Source organism: Lethenteron reissneri, chromosome 15 (genome assembly GCF_015708825.2).
Source record: "Lethenteron reissneri isolate LAM-NWPU_2019-01 chromosome 15, ASM1570882v1, whole genome shotgun sequence".
Classification (NCBI taxonomy): Eukaryota; Metazoa; Chordata; class Hyperoartia; order Petromyzontiformes; family Petromyzontidae; genus Lethenteron; species Lethenteron reissneri.
In genome coordinates this window covers 4,261,192-4,286,855 of record NC_083793.1, presented here as the reverse complement: position 1 = coordinate 4,286,855, position 25,664 = coordinate 4,261,192, and the positions used below count along the sequence as shown (strand labels likewise).

General features: G+C 46.3%; 2 protein-coding genes across 2 annotated transcripts in view; one reads left to right on the top strand and one right to left on the bottom strand.

The window, feature by feature from the left end:
- Window positions 1–23,720, bottom strand: part of MGLL (monoglyceride lipase) — a 35,979-nt gene extending 12,259 nt beyond the window's left edge. The window contains exons 1-2 of the mRNA XM_061551839.1: window positions 23,405–23,720; window positions 5,164–5,270 (exon numbers count right to left, since the gene is read on the bottom strand). Of these exons, the coding sequence (XP_061407823.1) occupies window positions 5,164–5,270; window positions 23,405–23,523 (226 nt within the window). The 5' untranslated portion in view covers window positions 23,524–23,720. The remainder of the gene's footprint in view (window positions 1–5,163; window positions 5,271–23,404) is intronic.
- The window catches only part of CFP (complement factor properdin), a 261,228-nt gene that overhangs the window by 218,457 nt on the left and 17,107 nt on the right, over window positions 1–25,664 (top strand). The gene's annotated exons all lie outside the window — the stretch shown is intronic.

Genomic DNA, 25,664 nt, shown 5'->3' with positions numbered 1-25,664 from the left:
CTCAGCTCGCTGATGAAAGTTGCAAGCGAGAACTTCATCATTGCTTGCAGCTGGGGTTGGCATCGTCCCCCGCTCCTCCTGATGTCGAGGGGAAATGGGCGAGGTTTAGGACTGTGGCTCATGTAGCTGCAATGGCTGCTTTTGGTACACGGTCCAGACCTCCCCAAAGACCCTGGCTGACAGAGGAGGTGTTCAGGCTGGCTGAGAAAAAGCGACAGGCCCACTCTCATCATCTACAGCATCCCACGTCAGAGAATGAGGAGGCTTACCGCAGCCTTTGCTCGGATGTTTGGAGAGCCGTAAGGCGCTGTAAGGATGGGTGGTGGTCGCGGTTTGCTGAGGAGATTGAATCTGCCTCAGTGGCCTGCGATCACAAATCGCTCTTGACTTCCATAAAAAAATAACTTGCGGCACCACACCTATTACCATCATTAGGGTAAAGAATGGTAATCCAAACTCCGACCCCCAGGTACAGGTTTGCAGATTTGCTTACCATTTCTGTGAGGTCTAGATGACGGGAAATCCCTCAGCCTGGAAAACATCATGGGGCAAAGTGGGGATGGCCCTGCTGAGGCTGCTGTGCCTCAAATATGAGTAGAAGAAGTCACCCCCTGTGAGTGGCTGGCTGAGGTGCCATCTGTTTAGGAAGTACTGAAGGCGATCCAGAGTCTGGGACCAGAAAAGGCACTGGGCAGAGATCATCTCCCAAGCGAAATGCTGAAGGAGAGTGGCGTTTGTGCACAGATTGCCCTACATGACATCATGATAACAGTCATTGGCTGGGTCATGTAGCCCGCATGCCCTGCCACCGCATGCCTAAACAGCTTTTGTGCGACCAGATCGAGGGGGATAAACGGCCGCGGCACGGGCTCGAGAGGAGATGGAGTGATGTGGTACAAGTGGATGTGGAGCTGAGTGGACTTGCCAATGACTGGTACCAGCGGTGTCACGATCGGCTTCTGTGAAGGAGGCTCGTGAAGGACGCTACTGGGCAGTTGGAGGCAGTCGCCCTCCAATAACAACGGAGCACGTTGGCACGGTCGGGGGCACAGGTGGTGCATCAGCCGGTCGTCTCAGTCAGATCAGTCAGTCGACCCGTGGCACCTGGGCCTGTCCTGTAACCTCCTGCCAGGGGGCGTTCGACACTTCACGTGGTCGCAACGTGCACATAGCCTGGCACAAGCACCGTGGTGACGTCACCGCCACTTAGTGGCGAATGGCGGTTATTGTTGTTGCTGTTGTTGTGTTTTTGTGTGTTTGTGTTTAGAGTCAAATCTGACCACTGTTGAATATTAATGAAATTACTCCAATTCAATAATAATAGGGTATCCCCTTATTTCTGGCAAGAAAACTGAAACCTTTTTACAAGGATTCATGTCTGCATTAAACACAATACTTGCAGTCAAAATGCAAACAAAAAACATACTATGATAATATATGCATTGTCCTTGGAACTGATTGGTCCACACAATATTATCATAATATGTTTTTTGTTTGCGTTTTGACTGCAAGTATTGTGGTTAATGCAGACATGAATCCTCGTCAAAAGGTTTCAGTTTTGTTGCCAGAAAAAAAGGGGAAAACCCTATTATTTTATTTTGGTACTGGCAAAGGAGTTCTAATGATGTAGAAACTCCAATTCAGTCGCAAGAACAACAGGCACAGCCGGGTTTGAGCAGTAGACACGCGTGTGACTCTTTGAGGTGGCCTGGTCTGGCATCGGTGGCCTGGTCTGGCATCGGTGGCCTGGTGTGGCATCGGTGGCCTGGTGTGGCATTGGTGGCCTGGTCTGGCATCGGTGGCCTGGTCTGGCATCGGTGGCCTGGTCTGGCATCGGTGGCCTGGTCTGGCATCGGTGGCCTGGTGTGGCATCGGTGGCCTGGTCTGGCATCGGTGGCCTGGTCTGGCATCGGTGGCCTGGTGTGGCATCGGTGGCCTGGTCTGGCATCGGTGGCCTGGTCTGGCATCGGTGGCCTGGTGTGGCATCGGTGGCCTGGTCTGGCATCGGTGGCCTGGTGTGGCATCGGTGGCCTTGTCTGGCATCGGTGGCCTGGTCTGGCATCGGTGGCCTGGTCTGGCATCGGTGGCCTGGTCTGGCATCGGTGGCCTGGTGTGGCATTGGTGCCAACAATCCCTCACTTTCGCCGTCGAATTGTGTGACCTGGATTGAACCCCACGTCTCTGCCACCGCTGACAATGATGTGCCGCCGTTGGGAGTTGAACAGCGCTGCCGCTGCTGCTGCGTTCACTGAGAGCGCAATTGATTAATGGCAGTGGATGTAATTTGACTGTAATGCCTGATCGTGATGAATTCTGATTGTTTATTAAGAGGCAGGCGGTGTATTTCAAAATAACACTGGATGGTGTTATTGATTTAAACAAATGCTGACTTTGATGTAGTGCCACTTTCTTGCAAAATGCATTATAGAGTTCAAGGTTGATAATTACAGATAATTACCGATCATTAATGGTGCTGAATAATTATGGGTCTGTTAAAAAAAATGTTATTTCCCCACAAGTCGTTATATTGAATAATCGCATAATTATTTTTTAATTGGTAAAAATGATCAACATTAATGCATTTTTGGGAAAATGAAATAAAAGTATGTACAAAGGCAAATGCGTTGTCCTTAAACCCGACACCACCCAACACAGCCAACTAGTAAGGTTTGTCACGTAAACAGAACGTGGCCAATTCGTTACTAGTACAGCACCACCGGTGTGTTGGAGAGTCCATCCACAACATTTACAATCTGAGTAAGACGTTTCGCCAGTAATTACAACCAGCATCATCAGGCGACAGCCAGCCGAATTCGTTTCTCAATTATCTGCAGACCCTGATTACTTTCCTGTACAAAACTCCAATTGCTCGTTCTTCACGAGATAACAGCATTAATTGAAGCAACAAAAATTACATTTCTTACCAAAGATCGCTCACCGCGAACAATGCAATGCCTGCCCAAAGGTGGGGATTCTGCAACAATTTTTTTAAATACACATGTTGGCACATTATATTAGCTAGGCAAAAAAACAACACTGCCCTTCGTCTCGCGAGCCAGCCCTATCATTGAACTGCCACACAAATGATTTGACAGACTGCAAATAGAAAGAGGGAGGCCCTGTGGGCGATGTGCCTATTACAGCAATGGCCTAAAAGGATGGATAAGGTGAGAGTTAGATCGACAATTGTTTAGCACCGGGACTGGGGGAAAATATGGTCCATAAGCAAGACACGGCTGATGACTTCGTTGTATTTGGTCTGCTGCCACGTGAGGCCTCGTATTTGGAACGGCCCTGAAACAATGTTTATTCACTGTTGCGAGCATCTTAGCCGCGCTAATCGTGTTCTAGAGGGGAATATTTTTCACCGGGCAACTCGGTGCATCTAATTTGTTTTAATCATGCTCGGTTACTTCTGTTTCTGCAAGGGCCTCTTTAGGCTCGGTTATTGTTGTATGACGCCAAGGCGTGCGTTGATGTTTGTACAAATGTGGTGACGAATTGCGCACCTTTCGACAAGCAAGCCAGCATCAGGACTAAAGGTAAGTGAAAATAAGACTGAAGAAAAACATCTCTTTATGTCACTGTATTTAATGTTTAATTTACTCTACAGAATTTTTACAATGTACACAATTTCTTATTATTTATTAGTTTAACAATGCTTCCCTTTTTTGTTGAACCATAACACAATTCTAAACACTGACCGTATGGGAATTACATTACTGCATAGTGTTCCGACTTACGAACCATTCGACTTACGAACATGTCCCAGAAACTCATAATGTTCGTAAGTAGAGGATGAATTGCATATGTTGCCTAATGAATATTGAACAGCTCACAAACGAGGTATTTAATGGTCGTAAACGAAACACATGCGAGTCAAAAACAGCGCAAGTGGAAACGTCGTGATTTATAATTTTATTTCTATTATTTTTACTTTTATTATTTATTTTTACCCACGTGATTTTACCGAAAAACCTAAGAGTATGAATCCTTGCAGTCACGAAAGCTTCAAATCTAGAATGAATATTAAGAAGTTATGAATATGTGCGTGTAAGCTCTGTATATTAGTCTATAGGTGACATAAACACACGCAAATCTCAAGATACAGTGCAAACATGTGGGAGCAAGACGCGCCATGAGAAGTTAGATCGAGGTGCAAGTGAGCTCGGTGTTTTAGTTCAATAGGGAAGTAAAGAGGTGGAGAATGAGCGGCCTTCCACTGAGCCAAGGTTCACTTTCGGTAGCAAGTCTCGGTTGATGGAGTGCAGGGTACGTGGAGGGGGAGTAGAGTGAGATGCAAGCCACGAGGTAGGATCGGGTGCGTATGATGGAAGAGTGAGGTGGGACGGGAGAGGTGGGAGAGTGCGTGTAGGAGAGCTGATTCACAGAGGAAGTGGCTCGTACCGTGACCGCATCTGAACACGAGCATGGAGCGTGTGGCAGACTGGAGTGACGCAGCAAACATCTCGAACATGGACAACACCACACGTGCAACAAGCAGCATGGCACAACATCGCGTTCTGAAACCTCTGCACAGCAGAGGATGACAACACGTTTCTTGTGAACAACTCAACACTGGATATGAATTCATCACAAAAGACAAAGATCCCCCGTATATCCTACACAGACTGTAAGGGACAAGTGCTGTTAGCGAGCACCTTTAAAGGCCGGAGGGGTGTGTTAGCCAGCACCACGCCCGACCGCCTTTGTCTCCCGAGTGGCGATGTTTACACACCGCACCAGGTACTCATTTGAGGCGTGTGGGAGAGCGGAGTGACACAGCAAACATCTCGAGTATGGAGCGTGCGAGAGAGTGGAGTGGCACAGCAAACATCTCGAGTATGGAGCGTGCGAGAGAGCGGAGTGACACAGCAAACATCTCGAGTATGGAGCGTGCGAGAGAGCGGAGTGGCACAGCAAACATCTCGAGTATGGAGCGTGCGAGAGAGCGGAGTGACACAGCAAACATCTCGAGTATGGAGCGTGCGAGAGAGCGGAGTGGCACAGCAAACATCTCGAGTATGGAGCGTGCGGGAGAGTGGAGTGACACAGCAAACATCTCGAGTATGGAGCGTGCGGGAGAGCGGAGTGTCACAGCAAACATCTCGAGTATGGAGCGTGCGAGAGAGTGGAGTGACACAGCAAGTGTCATCATCGCACCGTGGTCGTGTCCGAACACGAGCAGGGAGTGCCGAGTGAGCGTCTTGGCGAGTTCGTCGTAGCGACCGCAGTGTTCGCCCGCGCCGTGCATCACGCACACCAGCCCCCTGCACGCACAAACAGGCGGCACGCCGCGCATCGCACGCCGGCCGTGAAACCTCGCGCGGCGATCGTGGCGATGGGTTAGTGGGAGAAAAACGCGGTGCTTCAAAAAATGTTAACATTTGTACGGGGCTATAGTTTTTAATGGGAAAATAACGGATGATGATCAGGGCCGGATTCAGATTTTGTAGGCACCTGGGCTGCAGCTACTGTGAGGCCCCCAGTAATATTCTCAAAGGGAAAACAAAGTTGCAGAAAAATAAAATTGTATTTTAACAAGGCTAACAACAAATAAAATTCAGTATTCACAAATGAAATAACTTTTCACATCATCTGTGGAGGCCCCTCCAGATGGCGGAAGTCCCCACGCCCTAATCTGGCCCTGATGACAATACACTGTAACACGGTAACAGATGTTATGTTAATAGCTGCAAAAAGTTAAAGAGTTTCCCACTTGAGAATAGGGTTTTCCCTTTTTTCTGGCAACAAAACAGGTGTTAAGATGTTAAAACACCAAACTGAAACCTTTTACGAGGAATGCGTGTGGTCAGAATGCAAACAAAAACGTACTCTGATAATGTATGCATAGTCTTTGAAACTGATTGGTCCACACCAGAGACAGCTTTCTTTTGAGCCTCGTCTCAAACGGTGTTAAACCAGAGGACGCCAAAAGGCGTACAGCCCAAAGACAATGCACTATCAATGAGAGCTCGGGGTGAGCATCTACATCATGGGACCTCCTTTGCCAGTACACAGATATGATAATAAGTTTCCCCCCTTTTTTTCTGGCAACAAAACAGCTGTGTTAAGATGTTAAAACACCAAACTGAAACCTTTTGTTGCCAGAAAAAAAGTGGAAAAAACCCTATTATCATATTTTGGTACTGGCAAAGGAGGTCCCATGATGTAGTCTCCCACTTTTTCGCCATCATCGTCAGCGCGTGCCTGGAATTTTATCTCGAGGTGGTCTCCAGAGCCCGGGAACAGCAACATCTCTCGTGGTTCTTGTGCCAAATTCTCAGAAGTGTTTTTTTTTCAAGCGCCCTGTGATTTTACCGAGCAGATTCGCCCGACATGGGACTTGATTCATGAACGTCGATTTATGCTCTCGCTTTATTTTCGGTTACTTACGTGGCGCCGTTGCTGTTGCACTGGTTTGTGTTTGCTACGTTGCTGTGCTTGATTTAATTTGCGTATTGAAGTTTAACACGCGACCAATATTATTCACAATCGAGGTTTTTTGGGTGAGATCACGTACATTTAAATGCGTCGTTAAACCCGCCACCACCAGACACAGCCAATTAATACGGTTTGTTACGTAAACAGAAAACGCCAATTCGTTACTAGTACAGCACACGGTGTGTTGGAGAGTAAATCCACAACATTTACAATCTGAGTACGACGTTTCGCCAGTAACTACAACTAGCATGTTGAGGAATTACTAATAACGAATTGGCATGTTCTGTTTACGTGACAATCCTTACTAATTGGCTGTGTCGGGTGGTGGCGGGTTTAACGACACATTTATATATTTACACGATCTAACCCCCAAAAAAACCTCTATTATGGATGTTGAACTTCTTTCGCACCGCACATGGCCAACCGTGATCATCGGAGATGCAGGGGTATGACAGCAACAAACATAAACACATCGAGCAGAACTCGTTTTCCATTTTTTCGTTTTGCAAACTTGACTCATTCTGGTCTCTTCAGCTCTCGAGGGGTTTGCACAAAATTTGCTTGAGCACCACACGTGCAACACGCAACATAGCACATCATCGCGTTCTGAAACCTCTGCACAGCAGAAGATGACAACACGTTTCTTGTGAACAACTCAACACTGGATATGAATTCATCACAAAAGACAAAGATCCCCCGTATATCCTTCACAGACTGTAAGGGACAAGTGCTGTTAGCGAGCACCTTTGTAAGGGGTGTGTTAGTCAGCACCACGCCCGACCGCCTTTGTCTCCCGAGTGGCGATGTTTACACACCGCACCAGGTACTCATTTGAGGCTGAGTAGACCTAGGGCAGTCCCGGTTCAGACAATCGCCGGTGTTGGCACACACACACAGACACCTGTGAACATCAACACCACCCAGCACTCGCACAGAATCACAAGCATGGCGAGTCAATGGGTCACCCTCTCACCAATGGCAAAACAAACACAAACATCGCATTGAATTCGCCAATGGACTTCATCTGCTGAACAGCGTCTTGTGATAGTGACATTGTTTTTGGATTGACCGTCATGCTATGAGCATTGCTCTGACGAAGCGGGGTAGGTAGGACATCGGTTGCACTTTACAGGGGACCGGAGCTCACTCGAAATGATCTCAGAGACAGCCCTGTGATATCTACTTCCGTGGGCTATTCTCTATGCACGTTGAACTTCTTTCGCGCCGTACGCAGCCAACCGTGCTAATCGGAGGTGCTGGGGGCGGGGGGAGAGAACATCACAAACTAAACACAAAAATAAGTTTTAATAAATAACGAACGGTCTTGTTGCAAAGACACTCATGTCATTGTCGCACTGCTCTCCGTGAGAGTTCCGCCGAACGCAATTTTGTTGTTGTTGCTGTTGTTGTTGTTGTTGCTGTTGTTGCTGTTGTTATTGTTGTTATTGTCTCACGACGTCCGGAGCGCGATCGGGAGTTAATACGAAAAAATGCGTAAAAATTGCAGCCGCTGGAAGCGCAGCGCGCGGGGTTTGTCCTATCCGCTCGCGGTGCGAGACAAGGCGGGGGGCGTCGTGCCGGCATCCGCACGAGCGAACAAAACTACTGCGCGAATTGGAAGAGCGCGCTGAAAGGAAGACGATCAGGTCGCGACGCGCGTGAACACGTTAAACAAAAAACATGCACGCGCACACGCGCGCGCACACATACACACATACACACACACACGCGCGCACACACACGCGCACACACACGCATACACACACACGCACGCACACACGCGCACACACACACATACACACACACACGCGCGCACACACGCATACACACACACGCACGCACACACGCGCACACACACACACGCACGCGCACACACACGCGCGCACACACACGCGCACACACACACACACACGCACGCACACACGCGCACACACACACACGCACACACGCGCACACACACACACGCACGCGCACACACACGCGCGCACACACACGCGCACACACACGCATACACACACACACGCACGCACATACACACGCACACACACACACACACGCGCACACACGCACATACACACACACGCGCAGACATACGCACACACACACGCACGCACCCACACTCGCACACACACACGCACATACACGCACACACACACGCACACACCCACACAAGCACACACACTCACACACACATGCACACCAACACGTACACACACAAACTAAACCGCGTGCAGAGAAGTAGCGGCGAGCTGAGAAAACCCGGGGCTCGAACTCCCTTCGTGCGGTGCAACGCAGCGCCTTCGCAAGTCGACTGTTCACGGGCCATCCCTTCCATTCCACACGCAACGTGAAGCCGCTTGATCGGCATTCGGCACGGAGCACGGCTGGCGATTGTGGATGGAGGGACAGCCGTGCGAGCGCGTAGCGCCCGGCTTGTCGGCAGGTTGTGGGCCGCTGGGGTAAAGTGCGATATCTGCCTAATATCGTCGACACGACCCGGCGATGAATGTCTGGTTGGAAAGTCCACCGTGACATGGAGCGCAGAACACCCTCTTAGCAAAGCGTTCTTCACTCATTTTCAGAGGTGGTGGGGGGGTGGGAGGGGTGTCACTTTCGCCGATAAGACATCATCCGTGTTGAGAGTTGTCACACCATTTGAAACTACTGGGGTTGATGAGCAGCACGACGACGATGATGATGTTATTGTTTGACTTGCATCCCACTGGGATTTTAGCGCACAGCATTGATATGCGGTGCTTTTTCTGGAAGACGTTGCTGTTTTTTTCCTGGATTTTTCTGTAATGCGCGGAGTCACTTTAGGATTAATCTTCTTGGTTCTTTCGGTAAAGTCACGTAGAATGGAAATAATAAAATAAATATTTTTCTTATATTATTTTATTATATTACTTTATTTTATAATGTTTTCTTTTTATTATTTTATTATTTGCATTCTACGTGACTTTACCGAAAGAACCAAGAAGATGAATCCCTGCAGTCACGAAAGCTTTAAATCAAAATCACTTTAGGATGTTTCTTGTTCACGTATTTTGTTTGTTGCGTTTGCACCCGATTCAAGAGCCGAATGGCTCACATGGCTCTACCTAATAAATGAACTGAAACTGAAATGATAGGCGGTGTTGTCACGTGTTGTGTTTTGTCCGGGGCCGCACTAAAGGCCACCAGGGGCCGTCAATGGACCGCGGGCCTTGCAGTGAAGATCTCTGCTCGAGCACGAAACTGCACCATGGTTTGAGCTCCGTCACAATGTGACGATGTGACGACGATGACGACGCGGCCTCTCACTCACACGGCACGTGGCACCACTTTCCCAGCCCGCACTGCCACGCAGGGTACCGCTCATCACGTGACAAGTCAACCCGATGTTTGTACTTCTCAAGGGATGGAATTTTGAGCGAAGTAAAGTGCGAGGCAACGTTTAATGTCATGTTTGTGTTTTTTTTATCCGCAGGCTTTGGAAACCATCAACTCGCCGCACTTGAGCACCAGGCTTAGTCTTGGGCACTCGCCTAGAGTCGAACCCCGAACCCCGGGGTCTCAGCAATGCCAGAGACAAAGATATATGAGTTTTCAGCAATATCCACTAATGGACACTTTCATCAACAGATAACGAAGCGAACGTGACCTTGTTTAATACAGACGCGATCAACATATGGATTAACGCGTGTGTGTGTGCCTGTGTGTGGGTTTGCAGGGTTTCCCCCCCCCCCCCCCTCTGACAAAACTCTGATTAATTCCACGCCTTGGCAGAGCAAACATTGGAATGATGAGGGATTCTTATCGAAGGTTGCTGTTCAAATATGCATTGATTATATATAACGATTTACTGTAATCGGGGTCGCTTGTTTGTCACCCTTGAGGGGACGTGGGGCTCGGGAGATAAGCCATCAAAGAGTAACCTAATTTTGCCTCGATGGCTTCTGTGATGAATTCACGGTGGGCATTCATGATAAAGTGCCGCAGTACATGGGATGAGTCCTGTAACTGGGTATCTGCCACTAATACGTGAGGATGTTAGCACTCCTTTGGGGATCGTGCATAAACCCGGCCTTGATTATCCGGACTGGAGCCAACATCTAAACCACATCTAGTTTAAAAAAAAAAATGTCTTAGCTTAATTGGGGTATGAGTGCAAGTGTGACTTCATCGTCAGGGTGTTGCGTGAGCCTCGCCTCCCCACCGATCTCCGTCGACAACAAAGGCAAATATCGAATTAGCAATGGTAATGCACGGCGTGTTGAACTTCCTTCGCGCCATACGTTGCCAACGGCGCTAATCGGAGGTGCGGTGCTGTGCAGAGCGAGCGGGGGGGGGGTGATAACAAACTAAACACAACAACAAGCGATTCTAAAGAAATTCGTTTTCAATCTAGATAAATATAACACGATAGCCAATGTTACCAGTTAGTGGAGCTCTAAAGCTCACAGACTGCAACTCTCCACCCACCGCTTGCTGTAGGTCAGGCGACTTGTGCAGAAGCACAATAACACAGAGAGCCACTGATGTTAGCCGAGGCCAAGAATCAAACTCAGCTTTCTGGGTTCAGAGTACAGTGCGCTAACCATTGTGCCACCGCTCCACCCTCCTCGACTATCTTGTATCACATTCAGAGGGAATGTTGCACCGTTTGCATCATTAGCACCCTCATCGCCAACTCGGTTGGGCACACATCGCATTCCCGAACTATGCAGTAGGCGAGAGAACACGTGGCTTTGGGAAATGTGTGTTTATTCGTGGGTATGAAGATGAACTCTTGTTATCTGCAGCCTCAAAGAATAATAATTCCGCTAACAAAAAATACCACCACGACATCAAAGGATATGCAATCAAATGACGCGGCTTAATTCATTGTTAAGGACATAAATATTGTTTTCCTTTTAATGTGCACATCAAAGCGCTGTGTTTATGCATAACTTAGAAGCAAAGGGTGCGGTGTGATATTCGGCTCCAGGCAAGACTGGAGGCTGGGGGATTTCCCGGGGTGAGATTATTAGGAGCAGGAACGGCGCGTACGACTCGAGGTATAGAGAACGTGTTCTTGTGATGAGAACATTGAAATTGCATCGCACATATATATTTTTTAAATCCTAAAAATATTTTTCAAAGGCACAACCGCTCTCTGTAAAATGATATGTAAGCAGAACGCCGTGCTGTGTCTCCACGTAAAATTTTTTTTTCATATTTTTACTGGCAAATGAGGTTCCCATAGTGTAGATGCTTGCCCCGAGCTCTCATACTCTGATGGTGCATTGTCTTTGAGTTGTGCGCCTTTTGGCGTCATCTGGTCCAACCCATGTGAGACTAGGCTCTAAGGAAAGCTGTCTCGGGTGTGGACTAATCAACTTCAAGGACAGTGCACATTATCAGAGTTATGTCTTTTGTTTGTATTATGACTGCAGGTATTGCGGTCTATACAAACATGACTCCTTGTAAAAAAGGTGTCAGTTTTGTTGCCAGATAGAAGGGTAAAAAACCAATTATCAATTCAAAAAAAGTTTGAGTCCATCAGCCATTCCAGAACGATATTATGCAGCAGCAGCAGCATTTGCTTAAACAAGCAGGCAATCACTGAACTGGTTTCAAACTCTTACTGTGTCTCGTCAGCAAAAGTCAGGCCTTGTTAAACCACCCCTGCTGCTGGGCTAGCAGACGGAGCCTAATAAAGTGTGCCTACAGGCGACGAACCCGCGCTCATGAAAGACCCCCCGAAGCTCGACTACTCATCGTCACGAGCACGCGTGTGTTACGGTGTTTTACAGACAAATACGCACGCCTAGTTTTCAACATTTCTGTGCATTTTGTCCCCCCCGTCTGTTCTGAGTGTCTGCTTGGTGGAGTTCGTTGTAGTTGTTCTATTAGGCTATTGTCACCAGATGTCATTGGCAAGAGCGCTCCATCCAAACCGTGGGGCCCCATTGAAGGGATTACAGAAACATTGTGTAGAAAAACCGCATCATGAGTCTGTTCGAGAATGAAATGCCCACTTTGAATGTTAACTCGCCGCTGCGTTAATACACTCCGCAGGAGTTCCCGCTCTATATGCTCTTTCAGCTCATTGGTAACCCGCCCCCCACCCACCATTGCCGATTATCAAGTGCTTAATGACCCTTATGGAACATTGGGCCAAGCAGATGTACTTGGAAAGATTGGGGTGGGAAAAGGTGGTTAATTAGCATGAGGAGGCGAGCCGGGGTTGAGTGGAGTGCGGAAAGAAATCTGTCGACGAGCCACGCACGGCGCTCACCAATGAGAACCGGGGACCCTGGGGGGTCACAAGAAGACAGATACCCTCCCACAGAGACACACAGAGACACACACAGACAGACAGAGACAGACAGACTCCCATAGAGACACACAGAGACACACACAGACACACACAGACAGACAGACTCCCATAGAGACACAGAGAGACACACACAGACAGACAAAGACACACAGAGACACACAGAGACAGACAGACTCCCATAGAGACACACAGAGACACACACAGACAGAGACACACAGAGACACACAGAGACACACACAGACAGACTCCCATAAAGACACACAGAGACACACACAGACAGACAAAGACACACAGAGACACACAGAGACAGACAGACTCCCATAGAGACACACAGAGACACACAGAGACAGACAGAGACACACAGAAACAGACAGACTCCCATAGAGACACACAGAGACACACACAGAGAGACAGAGACACACAGAGACAGACAGAGACACACACAGACAGACAGAAACAGAGACACACAGAGACAGACAGAGACAGACAGCCCCCCATAGAGACACACAGAGACACACAGAGACAGACAGACTCCCGTAGAGACACACAGAGACACACAGAGACAGGTACCCTAATATAAGTGTTGTTAGTGAGTACTTTACCGTGTATAAAAGGCAAAAAGCTCATCCATGAAGCCTTACAGACTGCATTGAGTAAGTGCAGTTAGTGAGCATGAAGGAGTGGTTTGGCAAGCACCATGCACAACCACCTTTGTGCTGATGTTCGTATACAGCACCAGGTACACATTTACGTTGATGTTAGACATGTAATCGATTGAACATAATTTAAAAAATACACGTTGCTTTCGCTTTTACTGCTTACAAAAAAACAATCAACACACTCGCCAAATAACACCGTGGCCTCACGAGAAAAACATATAATGTGACGTTTTGGGCAATGGCCCTTCTACATAGCGCAATGCCCCGATTCACAAATGCGATGGAGACGTCACAGCGATACACTCCGTCGCTCCTGACGCGGTATTCGGGGTTGACCAACTGCATGTGAAACTGCAGCTGTTGATCTGCGTCTACATCAGCCACACGGAAGAAGAAGCAGACTGTCAACATTTCCCGTCTCTCTCTCTCTCTTCTGGCTCCCGCCAATAAAGTAGTCCTCTGACATTCATTGCAGTAGCTACGGTTGGCAATGGAATTCAGGCTGGCGGATTTGGAATTCAAGTTGCCGGATTTGGAATTCGGTTTGATGGAATTGGAATTCAGTTTGCTGGATTCGGAATTCAGTTTGTTGGATTTGGAATTCAGTTTACCGGATTTGGAATTCGGTTTGATGGATTCGGAATTCAGTTTGCTGGATTTGGAATTCAGTTTGCTGGATATGGAATTCAGTTTGCTGGATTTGGAATTCAGTTTGCTGGATTTGGAATTCAGTTTGCTGGATTCGGAATTCAGTTTGCTGGATTTGGAATTCGGTTTGCTGGATTTGGAATTCAGTTTGCTGGATTTGGAATTTAGTTTGCCGGATTTGGAATTCAGTTTGCTGGATTCGGAATTCAGTTTGTTGTATTGGGAATTCAGTTTGCTGGATTTGGAATTCAGTTTGCTGGATTTGGAATTCAGTTTGCTGGATTTGGAATTCAGTTTGCTGGATTTGGAATTCAATTTGATGGATTTGGAATTCAGTTTGCTGGATTTGGAATTCAGTTTGCTGGATTTGGAATTCAGCTTGCTGGATTTGGAATTCAGTTTGCTGGATTTGGAATTCAGTTTGCTGGATTTGGAATTCAGTTTGCTGGATTTGGAATTCAGTTTGCTGGACTTGCACTAATCAGGACGCCACCACTGTCGCACGCACACACGCACACACTTTCGCAGACAAGACAAAGATCCCCTGTATAGCCTTAACAGACTGTTGGGGCAAGTGCTGTCAGCGAGCACCTATGAAGCCGGCATGGCACACGAGGGGGTGGGTGGCCAGCACAACGTCCGACGGCCTTTGTCTCCCCAGTGGCGATGTTTTTACACACCGCACCGGGTACTCATTTGAGGCCGAGTCGCAGACACACAAACATGTACATACATCCCCTGTTCAGCTTTGTAGATCATGTTAATAATTTAGTACCTAAGACACACAAACAGGCATGCCCATAAACATACACTAACATTCAGGCACACACACACGAACACACAATCACACAATACTATAATACACATGTACACACGTGAATACACACAGTTTCCCAAACAGACACACACGGAAACACAATCTGACAGTGACACACTTCTAAAAATACACGAAAGATAAAGCTTTTGCACGTAAGTGGGTACTCCCAAAATGTGAGTTTATTTCTGTATCACCGTTCACATTTTCGCAAATTTATTTTCAAGCTGAACTCAGACAAGGGGACCACAATGCACTTCTTCAGGAACTGCTGATGGTGTTGGTTTTTGTTGTTGTTGCAAAACGGCCCAAAGGCTGATTCGCTTGTTGCACGCTTTTTTGAGAGTTAAATAAGTATAATCCGTAAAAACAAAGTTTTTCACTATAAATCCTCTATATGCGTGGCGGCTAGGGTCCTCTCGTCATCTGGCTTGAGATGGCTGCCACCTATGGGTCAGATGATTGTCTGCCAGTATTAAGCAATTGGTAATTAAATATTTAATTTGTTTTCCCTAAACAGTGTAACATTTTGGAAAACAATTTTCACGAACATTAATTGTCTCGCACAACGAGTCTGTGTGCAAAATGTCAGCTCGATTGGATCACGGGAAGTGGGTTAAAAAACGACCGAAAGATTTGCACGGTCGTAAGCAAGCACGCAAGCAAGCAAGCGAACTTAATATAAAGGATTTAAAAAGAAAACTCACGGGCCAAGGGCCCTGAGTGATCACCGATCGAGGCCAGCAAATCGGTGCACGATAGTAATTGGTGTGGCAAGCACCATGCGAGGCATGTGTCTCCGCAGTGCTGTTTTAAACAATTCATCGGGTACCCAGTTAAGGCTGAGTCAACCGAGAGGAGGCCCAAAGCAGGTAGAGACATCACTCAGGCACTGATGTTAGGCGTGGCCAGGAATGGAACTCGGTTTGCTGAATTTGAGTACGAAGCACTAACTGCTGCACCACCGTTCAAAGCATACACACGACAGGCAAATGTTGCCCGTATAGCCTCAACATGATGTTGGGGCAAGTGTTGTTAAGCGAGCAGCACCTACAAAGTGTGAGCATACACTCCTACACACGCTGTCCAAGTTTTAGCTCTGAACATGTATTGTCTCGTTTTAGCCGATGCATTGAAAGTCCACAAATGTATCCATTCGTCATTTGAACGCAGGTGAAATGCTAGGGTCCTGTTTGCATGGCAATTACATTAGCATTGGAACCATACGCCATTCGGATAATTACTAAACTAAACTATTTTTTTTTTATTTTACCAGCTAAGGCCCACACAGCTGTATAGCTCCTTTTTTCAGAAGCGACCTGGCCACAAATGACAGCTCAACAAAGTGGCTTATCACGTGGAAATTTACAGTGGCCAAATACTCGAAGCGCGTGTTTCTAAATGTGGAGGGAAAAGCCGGAAGACCCGGAGAAAAATCCACGCGCCCACGGAAAGAGAGACGCAAACTCCAAATTTCCAGGCGTCAGGATCGGGATCGAACCCACGACCTCCTGAGTAGCAGGCGAGGTGGTTAACATCTCATAGCCACTACGGCAATTATTTTGTCCAATCACCGTCTTGGAGAATGTTGAAGACGCATCTAAAATGTTTCGTTGTAATTTCAAATTGAAATTCCTGTATAGTCGGGTGGAACAAATTGCCCGTCTGATGAATCGACAAATTTCTGCAATACGTTTCTCAATTTAAGAATGTGTTTAAAAATTCGGCTTAAAACTTTCGTGACTGCAGGAATTCATATTCTTTTTTTTCGGTAAAGTCACGTGGATAGAAAAATAAAGTGAATAAAAAATAAAACCACTAAGGTAGACTGTAGCTTGTTTGTTAACCTCGGTGAGTGTACTGGCAGTCTATAATGTAGACTGTAGCAATGGTTATTAAACTGAGTGAGCGTACTGGCAGTCTATAATGTAGACTGTAGCCTAGTTCTTAACCTCGATGAGTGTACTGGCAGTCTATAATTTAGACTAAAATAATAAAAAAAATAGAAAAAATATATACAAAAACCACGACGTTTCGATCACAACACGAGCGATCGTCTTCAGGAGGTTTTTATTTTTATTTTATTATTTTATATTCACTTCATTTTTATATTCTTGGTTCTTTCGGTAAAGTCACGTAGAAGGGAAATAATAAAATGATATAAATATAAAATAATACAAATTATCACGACGTTTCGACTGCAACACAAGTAATCACCATCAGGTGTGAAATTCACAGAAAGAAAATTTTATTGTTTAATATGTATTTTATTTTATTATTTCCCTTCTACGTGACTTTACCGACAGAAGCAAGAATATGAATTCCTGCAGTCACGAAAGCTTTAAATCACTTCATTTTTTTTTCTATCTACGTGACTTTTCCGAAAGAACCAAAGAGTAATGAAGAATGTGTTCCGTGTTTTACATTGCGGTGAATGACAGCGCCTCTAGCGGCTGCTGCAGGGGTCACGCAAACCGTACGACACGCAACTTAACACGAGCACAAACAAAATGTAAACCCCCACATCGATCCCTCCAAGCAAAAATCGATGCAAGTTTCGTGAGCTTAAAAAAAAAATAGATTTTAATCTATGACCCAATGCATAAGCCGCGCTCCTAATTAGCAGCATTAATATTTGTAGACCCTTGTGAATGGCAAAAGGTAAAGCGACAATTAGTGCGGCTACGTGCAAGTGCATCATCACGCGCGCACGATACACAAACTACACACAGAGATGAAGCCCCAAGCATCGAACAGAACGACCGTGTACACGTGCGTATTACCCCCTGTGTCGATGATGACACACCATATATATATAAACATCTAAGATTAATAACACCGCAGGGTGTCCAAAAATGGTATCATCCATTACGAAATACAGCATTATCATCTTCTTGGTTCTTTCGGTAAAGTCACGTAGAAGGGAAGTAATAAAATAATAAAACATAATAAAATTTTATTTCATTATGTTTTATTTGATTATGTTTTCTTTTTATTATTTTATTACTTCCCTTCTACGTGACTTTACCGAAAGAACCAAGAAGATGAATCCCTGCAGTCACGAAAGATTTAAATCGAAATTTACAGCATTATCAGTTAGGTCAATAATAAAACTACAAAAATAAATAACCACATCCCTTCTGTACGGCTGTTGGGTGCAAGTGCTGTTAGCGAGCACCTATGAAGGCCGTTCACGAGGAGGTGGGTTGGCCAGCCCCTCGCCCGACCGCCTTTGTCTCCATAATGGTGATGTTTACACACCGCACCAGGTATTCATTTGAGGCTGAGTCGACCTAGGGGAGGCCCAAGACTGGGTCAAATATCGTCACCTGTGTTGGTCGTGAGCGGGAACCGAACTCGGGTGGACGAGTTCGTAGCACAGCGCTCTAACCTCTACAAAGACAAAGATCCCCCGTATAGCCTTAACATACTGTAGGGGCAAGTGCTGTTAGCGAGCACCTATGAAGGCCTGCACTGCGCACGAGGGGGTGGGGGTGGCCAGCACCACGCCCGGCCGCCTTTGTCTCCCCAGTGGCGATGTCTGCCCGTCACAAGAGGCACTCGTTTAAGGCTGAGTCGAGCTCGTGAAGGCCGTGGACCGGTTCAGCTTTTAGTCACCAATGTTGGCCCGGAGCGAAGGGGGTTCACGGCGCAGTGCGCTAACCACTGCACCACCACTCCCCACCACTAAGACTGGACCCAGGCTATCTCGCACAAGTCTCGTCCACCTAAAAAGGACGACATGGGCGACAGTCGTCGTCCTGTCGAGATTTTGAGGACGGCGCCCCATTTGGTTCCTCAGCATCTCGAGGTTTCGATTGTTTCAGATGCTTCTGTGATGTTGCTGTTGAAGATCGATCTTGTTTGGTTGAAACATCAACGATAACAACAACAAACCCCTTACGAATATGAGAAACGTGTTGACGAAATGTCAACCACGCAGTTCGAAGTGCCTATCTAATTTCACTTATTCGATCATTATAGTGGATGACCACTCTTGAAAATGTTTTATTTCAACCCCGCACTGACTTATTTTTGTCGGGTCCTGCTCTGGGTTTGTTTGAGCATACTCTTAGTTTTGTCGGTAAAGTCACGTAGGTAAAAAATTTAATTAAAATTAATAAAAATTAAATAATAAAAATCACGACGTTTCGGAGGCAACACAAGTCTCCGTCATCAGGTGGGACCGTCACAGCTAGATTTGCTGTATCAAGTGTACCAAGTATCCGAAACGTCGTGATTTTTATTATTTTATTTTTATTAATTTTAATTTCATTTTTAACCTACGTGACTTCACCGAAAGAACCAAGAATATGAATCCTTGCAGTCACGAAAGCTTCAAATCTAGAGTTTGTTTGGGCAGTTTCTATCATCTCACCTATTGGACTGGTTCCTCACGACACCAAAGTCCAATTTCCATCACCGAGCTCAGAACTGATTGGGGAGATAGCCACCAACCGATGATCGATGGAGCATGGGGGCATATTGATGTTTGGCCGCGTTTGTCTAAGAGGCGTCATGATTAAAACATTACTATGGATTTTTGATCGCACGAAACATACGTCAATTTGTGTACGAATCGATGCTGTTCGATTTCATATATGTTGAACGGCATGTCACGGGTTCGCGTGACTCCTTACAGCCACGAGTGTCTGCGACATTCACCGCAATGTTTGCGGACAAACAAATGAGCTCTTAGATTGAATCGTGAGCCCAGATCAGCGACTCTTGGGCGAAACGTCACATCTCTGTTGTATCTGCAGATGTACACAGATGATGTCACGTGGCCATCTAATAATTTAGACAATAAAGATTGATGTAAATACTTGTGATTTTTGAGAAGGGGGAAAAAAAGCAGACGTTTGGCATAAACACCATCCAGTCTTACGCTTATAATCCGAAAAATACAACTAATATATTTATACTCTTTGGTTCTTTCGGTAAAGTCACGTGGGTATAAAATAAAAAAAATCACGACGTTTCGATCGCAACACAAGCGGTCGTCCTCAGGCGGAAAAAATATAATCCAGCAGTGGAACTGCTGAACCAGCGAGAGAGCAGTTACAACAAGGAGGCTATAGATGTGGCGATGGGCAAGCAAGCGGGGTCTTAGTTGGAAAGGAATTCCACCCTAGGACGCAAGCACCTCAGTTGTGTAACATATTAACATTTGGTTTAACACGTAGCAGGCTTTCGCGACGAATATTATTCATAATCAACGTTTTTGGGTTTAGATCGCGTTATTTGTAAATGTGTCGTAACCCTCCACCACCCGACACGGCCATTCAGTAAAAAAGTGTCACGTTGACAAAAGACAAATAGTTCACTGCTTTAGCCCACCGGTGGGTTGAAGCGTGAAACCACAACATTTACAATTTGAGTACGACGTTTCGCTGGTAATTGCATCCAGCATCATCGGGCAATGCGCTATTTGTCTTTTGTCAACGTGACACTTTTTTACTGATTGGCCGTGTCGGGTGGTGGAGGGTTACGACACATTTATAAATAACGCGATCTAAACCCAAAAACGTTGATTATGAATATTCACATTTGTATCCCAAAATCATGGTCTGCAGGGTGATTGCTTTCACGCATAGAGTAGGGGTCAGCGTCACGTTTCTAAATCGCTGGAAGTTTCGCGCAAACGCCGACAAATGCCCAAATCGCCGTCATCGTTCAACCGAGCAGGTTGCCTCTCGCGGAGTTGAGGCGTTCAAAAACTAAAAAGTGGACGAGCAAAGAGCCCTGCTGCCGTCGGCTCTCGACTAATACGGGGGTCACCGGTGCAGCAGAGGGGCCGGCCCGGATGAAAACCAAAAGAACAACAGCCAAAGCAAACCAATGCACACTACGAATCGGAACGGGCGTGAAGACGTTTGATGTGTCGACTCATTGAATCGCCTCCTTAATTAATCCGCCAGCGTGCCTCAAGTTTAGGGGTAGATGATAATGGAACAAGGCAGGAATGAGTCTGGGATAGGGATGTAACCCATATTTAAGGATTGATCAAATAAATCCGAAAATCGGGATGAAATATGACATTAAGGATGATCCGAAACACAAAAAAGTGTTTGTCTTGGATTGATCCCAAATAAATGACGAAATTGTAAATGACATTAATTGCATTTCCTCACTTTTCCGTGCGTTACCTCAGTTCCCTGCTTCTCCCACCAAATGTGGCATCGCGTGGCATGAGGTAACGTCACTAATGCTAACACAAAGACACGTCGTACATTAACACAAACGGAAAATATAAAATTGTCATTTGAAAAAAAAAATTCTTCCAAAATCAAGAAAAAAAATTAATATCCGAAACTCATCCCTCGATGATGGAATAACAAACTTCGAATGTTTTTCATCTTTCATTTTCGCGAGCGCGGTTAACCTGCACCCTAGATAATCGAACCTTAACCGTATCGCACACGCCATATACACAATGCCCCATTGCTCCCACACCCGCCCACCCAGTCGCTGCGTCTTGCTGTGAGCCTAAACAAATCGCTAACGTCCCACGGGGCACGCCTCACTTCCTCTACATTCTCATCGCAGAGGGTGAGACAATGCGTTCACCCGTGACATTCACGTGGTGGGGAGCTGTGGTTCACATTCATCTGCCCCCCCCCCACCCCCCCACGTCAACTCCGCTTCGCGTTACCGCCGAGAGGCAAACAACGCGCAGAGCCTCACGCTCCGTGCGAAACATCACACATCGTGCAGAGCCTCACAGTGCAGAGCTCCACGCATTGTGCAGAGCTCCACACATCGTACAGAGCCTCACAGTGCAGAGCTCCACACATCGTGCAGAGCACCACACATCGTGCAGAGTCTCACACATCGTGCAGAGCTCCACACATCGTGCAGAGCTCCACACATCGTGCAGAGCTCCACGCATCGTGCAGAGCCTCACAGTGCAGAGCTCCACACCTCGTGCAGAGCTCCACACATCGTGCAAAGCTCCACGCATTGTGCAGAGCTCCACACATCGTGCAGAGCTCCACGCCTCGTGCAGAGCTCCACACCTCGTGCGCCACAGGCAACCCCCCCCCCCCCCCCCCACTTCTGTATAGACTTTAACAGGCTCGGCGAGGCTGTGTTGGGTAAATAGTTCTCATCACTGTGAGTGCAGTATGTTGACCAGAGTTCTCGTTTGGAGGTAGTTAGACGGGTGATATTGTCTTCATGACCAGGTGAGATTCGAGTGAGGCCAGATCTCGTACCAACGGAGGGCCTGATTTCACACCAAATACGTGTAAAAAAATGTAAAAAATTATATTTGGAGCATTTTTAGATTTCACTGGAGTTTAACACGGGGAGAAAATGAAGGCAACCAAACCACTCACTGCAACACACACAACGGTAACGATATCTTTGCCATTTATAATACTCTGGTCATAGAACACAAACGAATCTAAGAGGAGCTTTTGTTTAAGCGCCGCTCTTCCCATTCACAGCTACAGAAGCGGGAGTGAAAGATTCCACATCCCTATGGCAATGGCGCACCGATCCAATGAGCGATCACACTCGCCTCTCCAGCAGAGCGATGGTGATGATGATGATGGTGATGATGGTGATGATGGTGATGATGATGGTGATGATGATGGTGATGATGATGGTGATGATGGTGATGATGATGGTGATGATGATGGTGATGATGATGGTGATGATGGTGATGATGGTGATGATGATGGTGATGATGGTGATGATGATGGTGATGATGGTGGTGATGATGGTGATGATGGTGATGGTGATGATGGTGATGATGATGGTGATGATGGTGATGGTGGTGATGATGGTGATGATGATGGTGATGATGATGATGGTGATGATGGTGATGATGGTGATGGTGATGATGATGGTGATGATGGTGATGATGGTGATGATGATGGTGATGATGGTGGTGATGATGGTGATTTTGATGATGGTGATGATGGTGATGATGATGGTGATGATGGTGATGATGGTGATAATGGTGATGATGATGGTGATGATGATGGTGATGATGATGGTGATGATGGTGATGATGGTGATGATGATGAGGATGGTGATGATGATGTGATGACGGTGATGATGGTAATTATGGTGATGATGATGGTGATGATGGTGATGATGATGGTGATGATGGTGATGATGATAAGGATGGTGATGATGATGATGGTGATGATGGTGGTGATGGTAATGATGATGATGGTGATGATGGTGATGATGATGGTGATGATGATGGTGATGATGGTGATGGTGATGATGGTGGTGATGATGATGATGGTGATGATGGTGATGATGATGGTGATGATGATAATGATGGTAATGATGGTGATGATGATGCTGATGGTGATGATGGTAATGATGGTAATGATGGTGATGATGATGCTGATGATGATGGTGATGATGATGGTAATGATGGGCCGGGTCAACCGCACCAGCTGAGACTCAAACTCGCTAGATAAGACCCACCCCCACCACGGTATCGATACCTCTTGATCGATATCCACGAAGGAAATGAGACAATGTACGGATGGAGGCGACTTAGCCACTCACCTAAGTTCGCCCCCTTGTCCCAGGTCGGGCTCCCAGTAGTGGCAGTGGAGTCGCAGTCCGTCCCCATTGGTGATGAACGGCTCCGGTACGTTCTCCCAAGCCTCGCCCGGAGACATCATCTCCCTAACACGCTTGGCTACGTACGGTGCGAAAGAAGTCCAACACACGGACACACACGCAGACACTCTCTCCGGCACGAAGGCAGCGTCCCGAGATCGCCCTTGGCGTCTCTCTCCTCTCTCTCCTCTCTCTCCCCACTCTCTCCTCTCTCTCCCCACTCTCTCCTCTCTCTCTGGTGCGCTCCCGGCTCTCTGAACGCAGGCTTCTGTTTGACAATACACTTGGAGCGCGACACTTAAACCGCTCCCCCGCTTCTCTCTCTCTCCTCCTGACTCTCCCTGTCCTCCTCCTCCCGCCTCTCCACTCTCTCTCTCTCTCCCTTCTGCCGGAGCTACAATGCCTCCAGGTTTTGGGGGGGGGGGGGGGGGAGGAATTGGAAATATTAGCACGAGTTAATAAAAATAGTGAAATCAAGGAGGGATAGGAATTCTACAAAGGGGGGCGGGGAGGTGGGGAAGAGGGTTTTGTTCCCCTGGAGGGGAATGCTGCTGTGGGAAGGGGGTCAGTGACATTGTCCCTCGCTCCCGAGCGCGCATTTACAAAGCAACACCATTTTTTAATATCCACGTTATGACACCAATCTGCAGAATCAATCTCAATCACATTCCCCCCCCCCTACTCCTCCTCTACCCCGTTACTTACAACCGGGGCGACATTCCGCACTGAAATGCTTGCTTTTGAACATTGAGTTTTCATATCCGGTGTAACATATCGTGGCGGCACGAGTTCTGTGTGTATCAGGGTGATCTAGTAACAGATGGTCGTGACTGACTGGGCGATGTTAAATTAACTGCATTTTTATTTTTATTTTACCTGGTAGGGCCCCACTGAGCTATATAGCTCTTATTTTTAGAAGCTACCTGCCCACAAATGATAGCTCAACGAAGTGGTTTATCGTGTGGGAATTCATAGCAGACAAATACTAAAAATTTAAGACTAATGTTCAATAACACTGGTCAACAAAAAAAATCACTTTTTTCTGGCCTGGACTTTTGCAACTGTTTTAGACTAATTTCAGGGTGCCGATTCCAAATCTGATCTCAGATTTGCTCTATCACATCTCATTTTATGCTATCGGCATACCCCATTTTCATTGATTTTACCCGAAATTAACTCTGTCACTTATGATTGCAAGTTGTTGCGAGTCAGTGACTGCTTTAGTGTTAAAATATGGTGCTGTATTTTTAGGATAGTGTGTTTATAATATAATTTTATGTAGATATCCACATTTATTTAATATTTTTCTTATGCAGTTTTTATTGAAAATGCAATATTTGATATCTCAAAAACCTGATGTGATAGACAAAACTGATGCCAGATTTGGAATCAGCACCCCAAAATTACCTTAAAACCGTTGGAATACTTTATGCAGAAAAAGTGTATTGACCAGTGTAATGAGGGCCAGAAAGCGTTAAATGTTGGCGCAAATATTATTAAGTACTGTATGCGCGAATAATAAAAAAATAACACAAATCTGAGAAAAGATGCGAGCCCCTACAAATGTCAGTCTGGATGGTGATTAAGTTTACTCACATGGCAGCCTCAACCTAAAGTTATCTCCATTGCTATAAGCCTCATGTTAAATACAATGACGGGTGGCCTTGATTGTAAATTGTAAATGTTGTGGTTTCACGCTTCAACACACCGGTGGGCTAAAGTAGTGAACTATTTTGTCTTTTGTCAACGATGACACTTTTTTTGCTGATTGGCCGTGTCGGGTGGTGGAGGGTAACGACACATTTATAAATAACGCGATCTAAACCCAAAAACGTTTATTATGAATAATATAATATTGGTCGCGAAAGTCTACGTGTTAAACTGAGCTTTTTCTGTTACTCATCCATATATATATATTTCAATTGTGTTATTGGTGTCCCGTCATCGGACATTTGGAACCACCTCGTGTCAGAGAACAGTTCTGGATGACGACGTCACGTAGCTACTTTTAAGGTCTGGTCACTTTATCCCCACTTTAGAAGAGTCCTTCTTATTCCGCATGAAGAGTAAGATCAAACAATATTATCACTTTTGAAAGTCAATAAAAACAATACAATTATTTTTCAGGGGCCATCATTTGCCAAATAAAGTGAAAACAACCCTATAAAAAGTATTTAGTGTTGTGTGCATTCATCGTTAACCA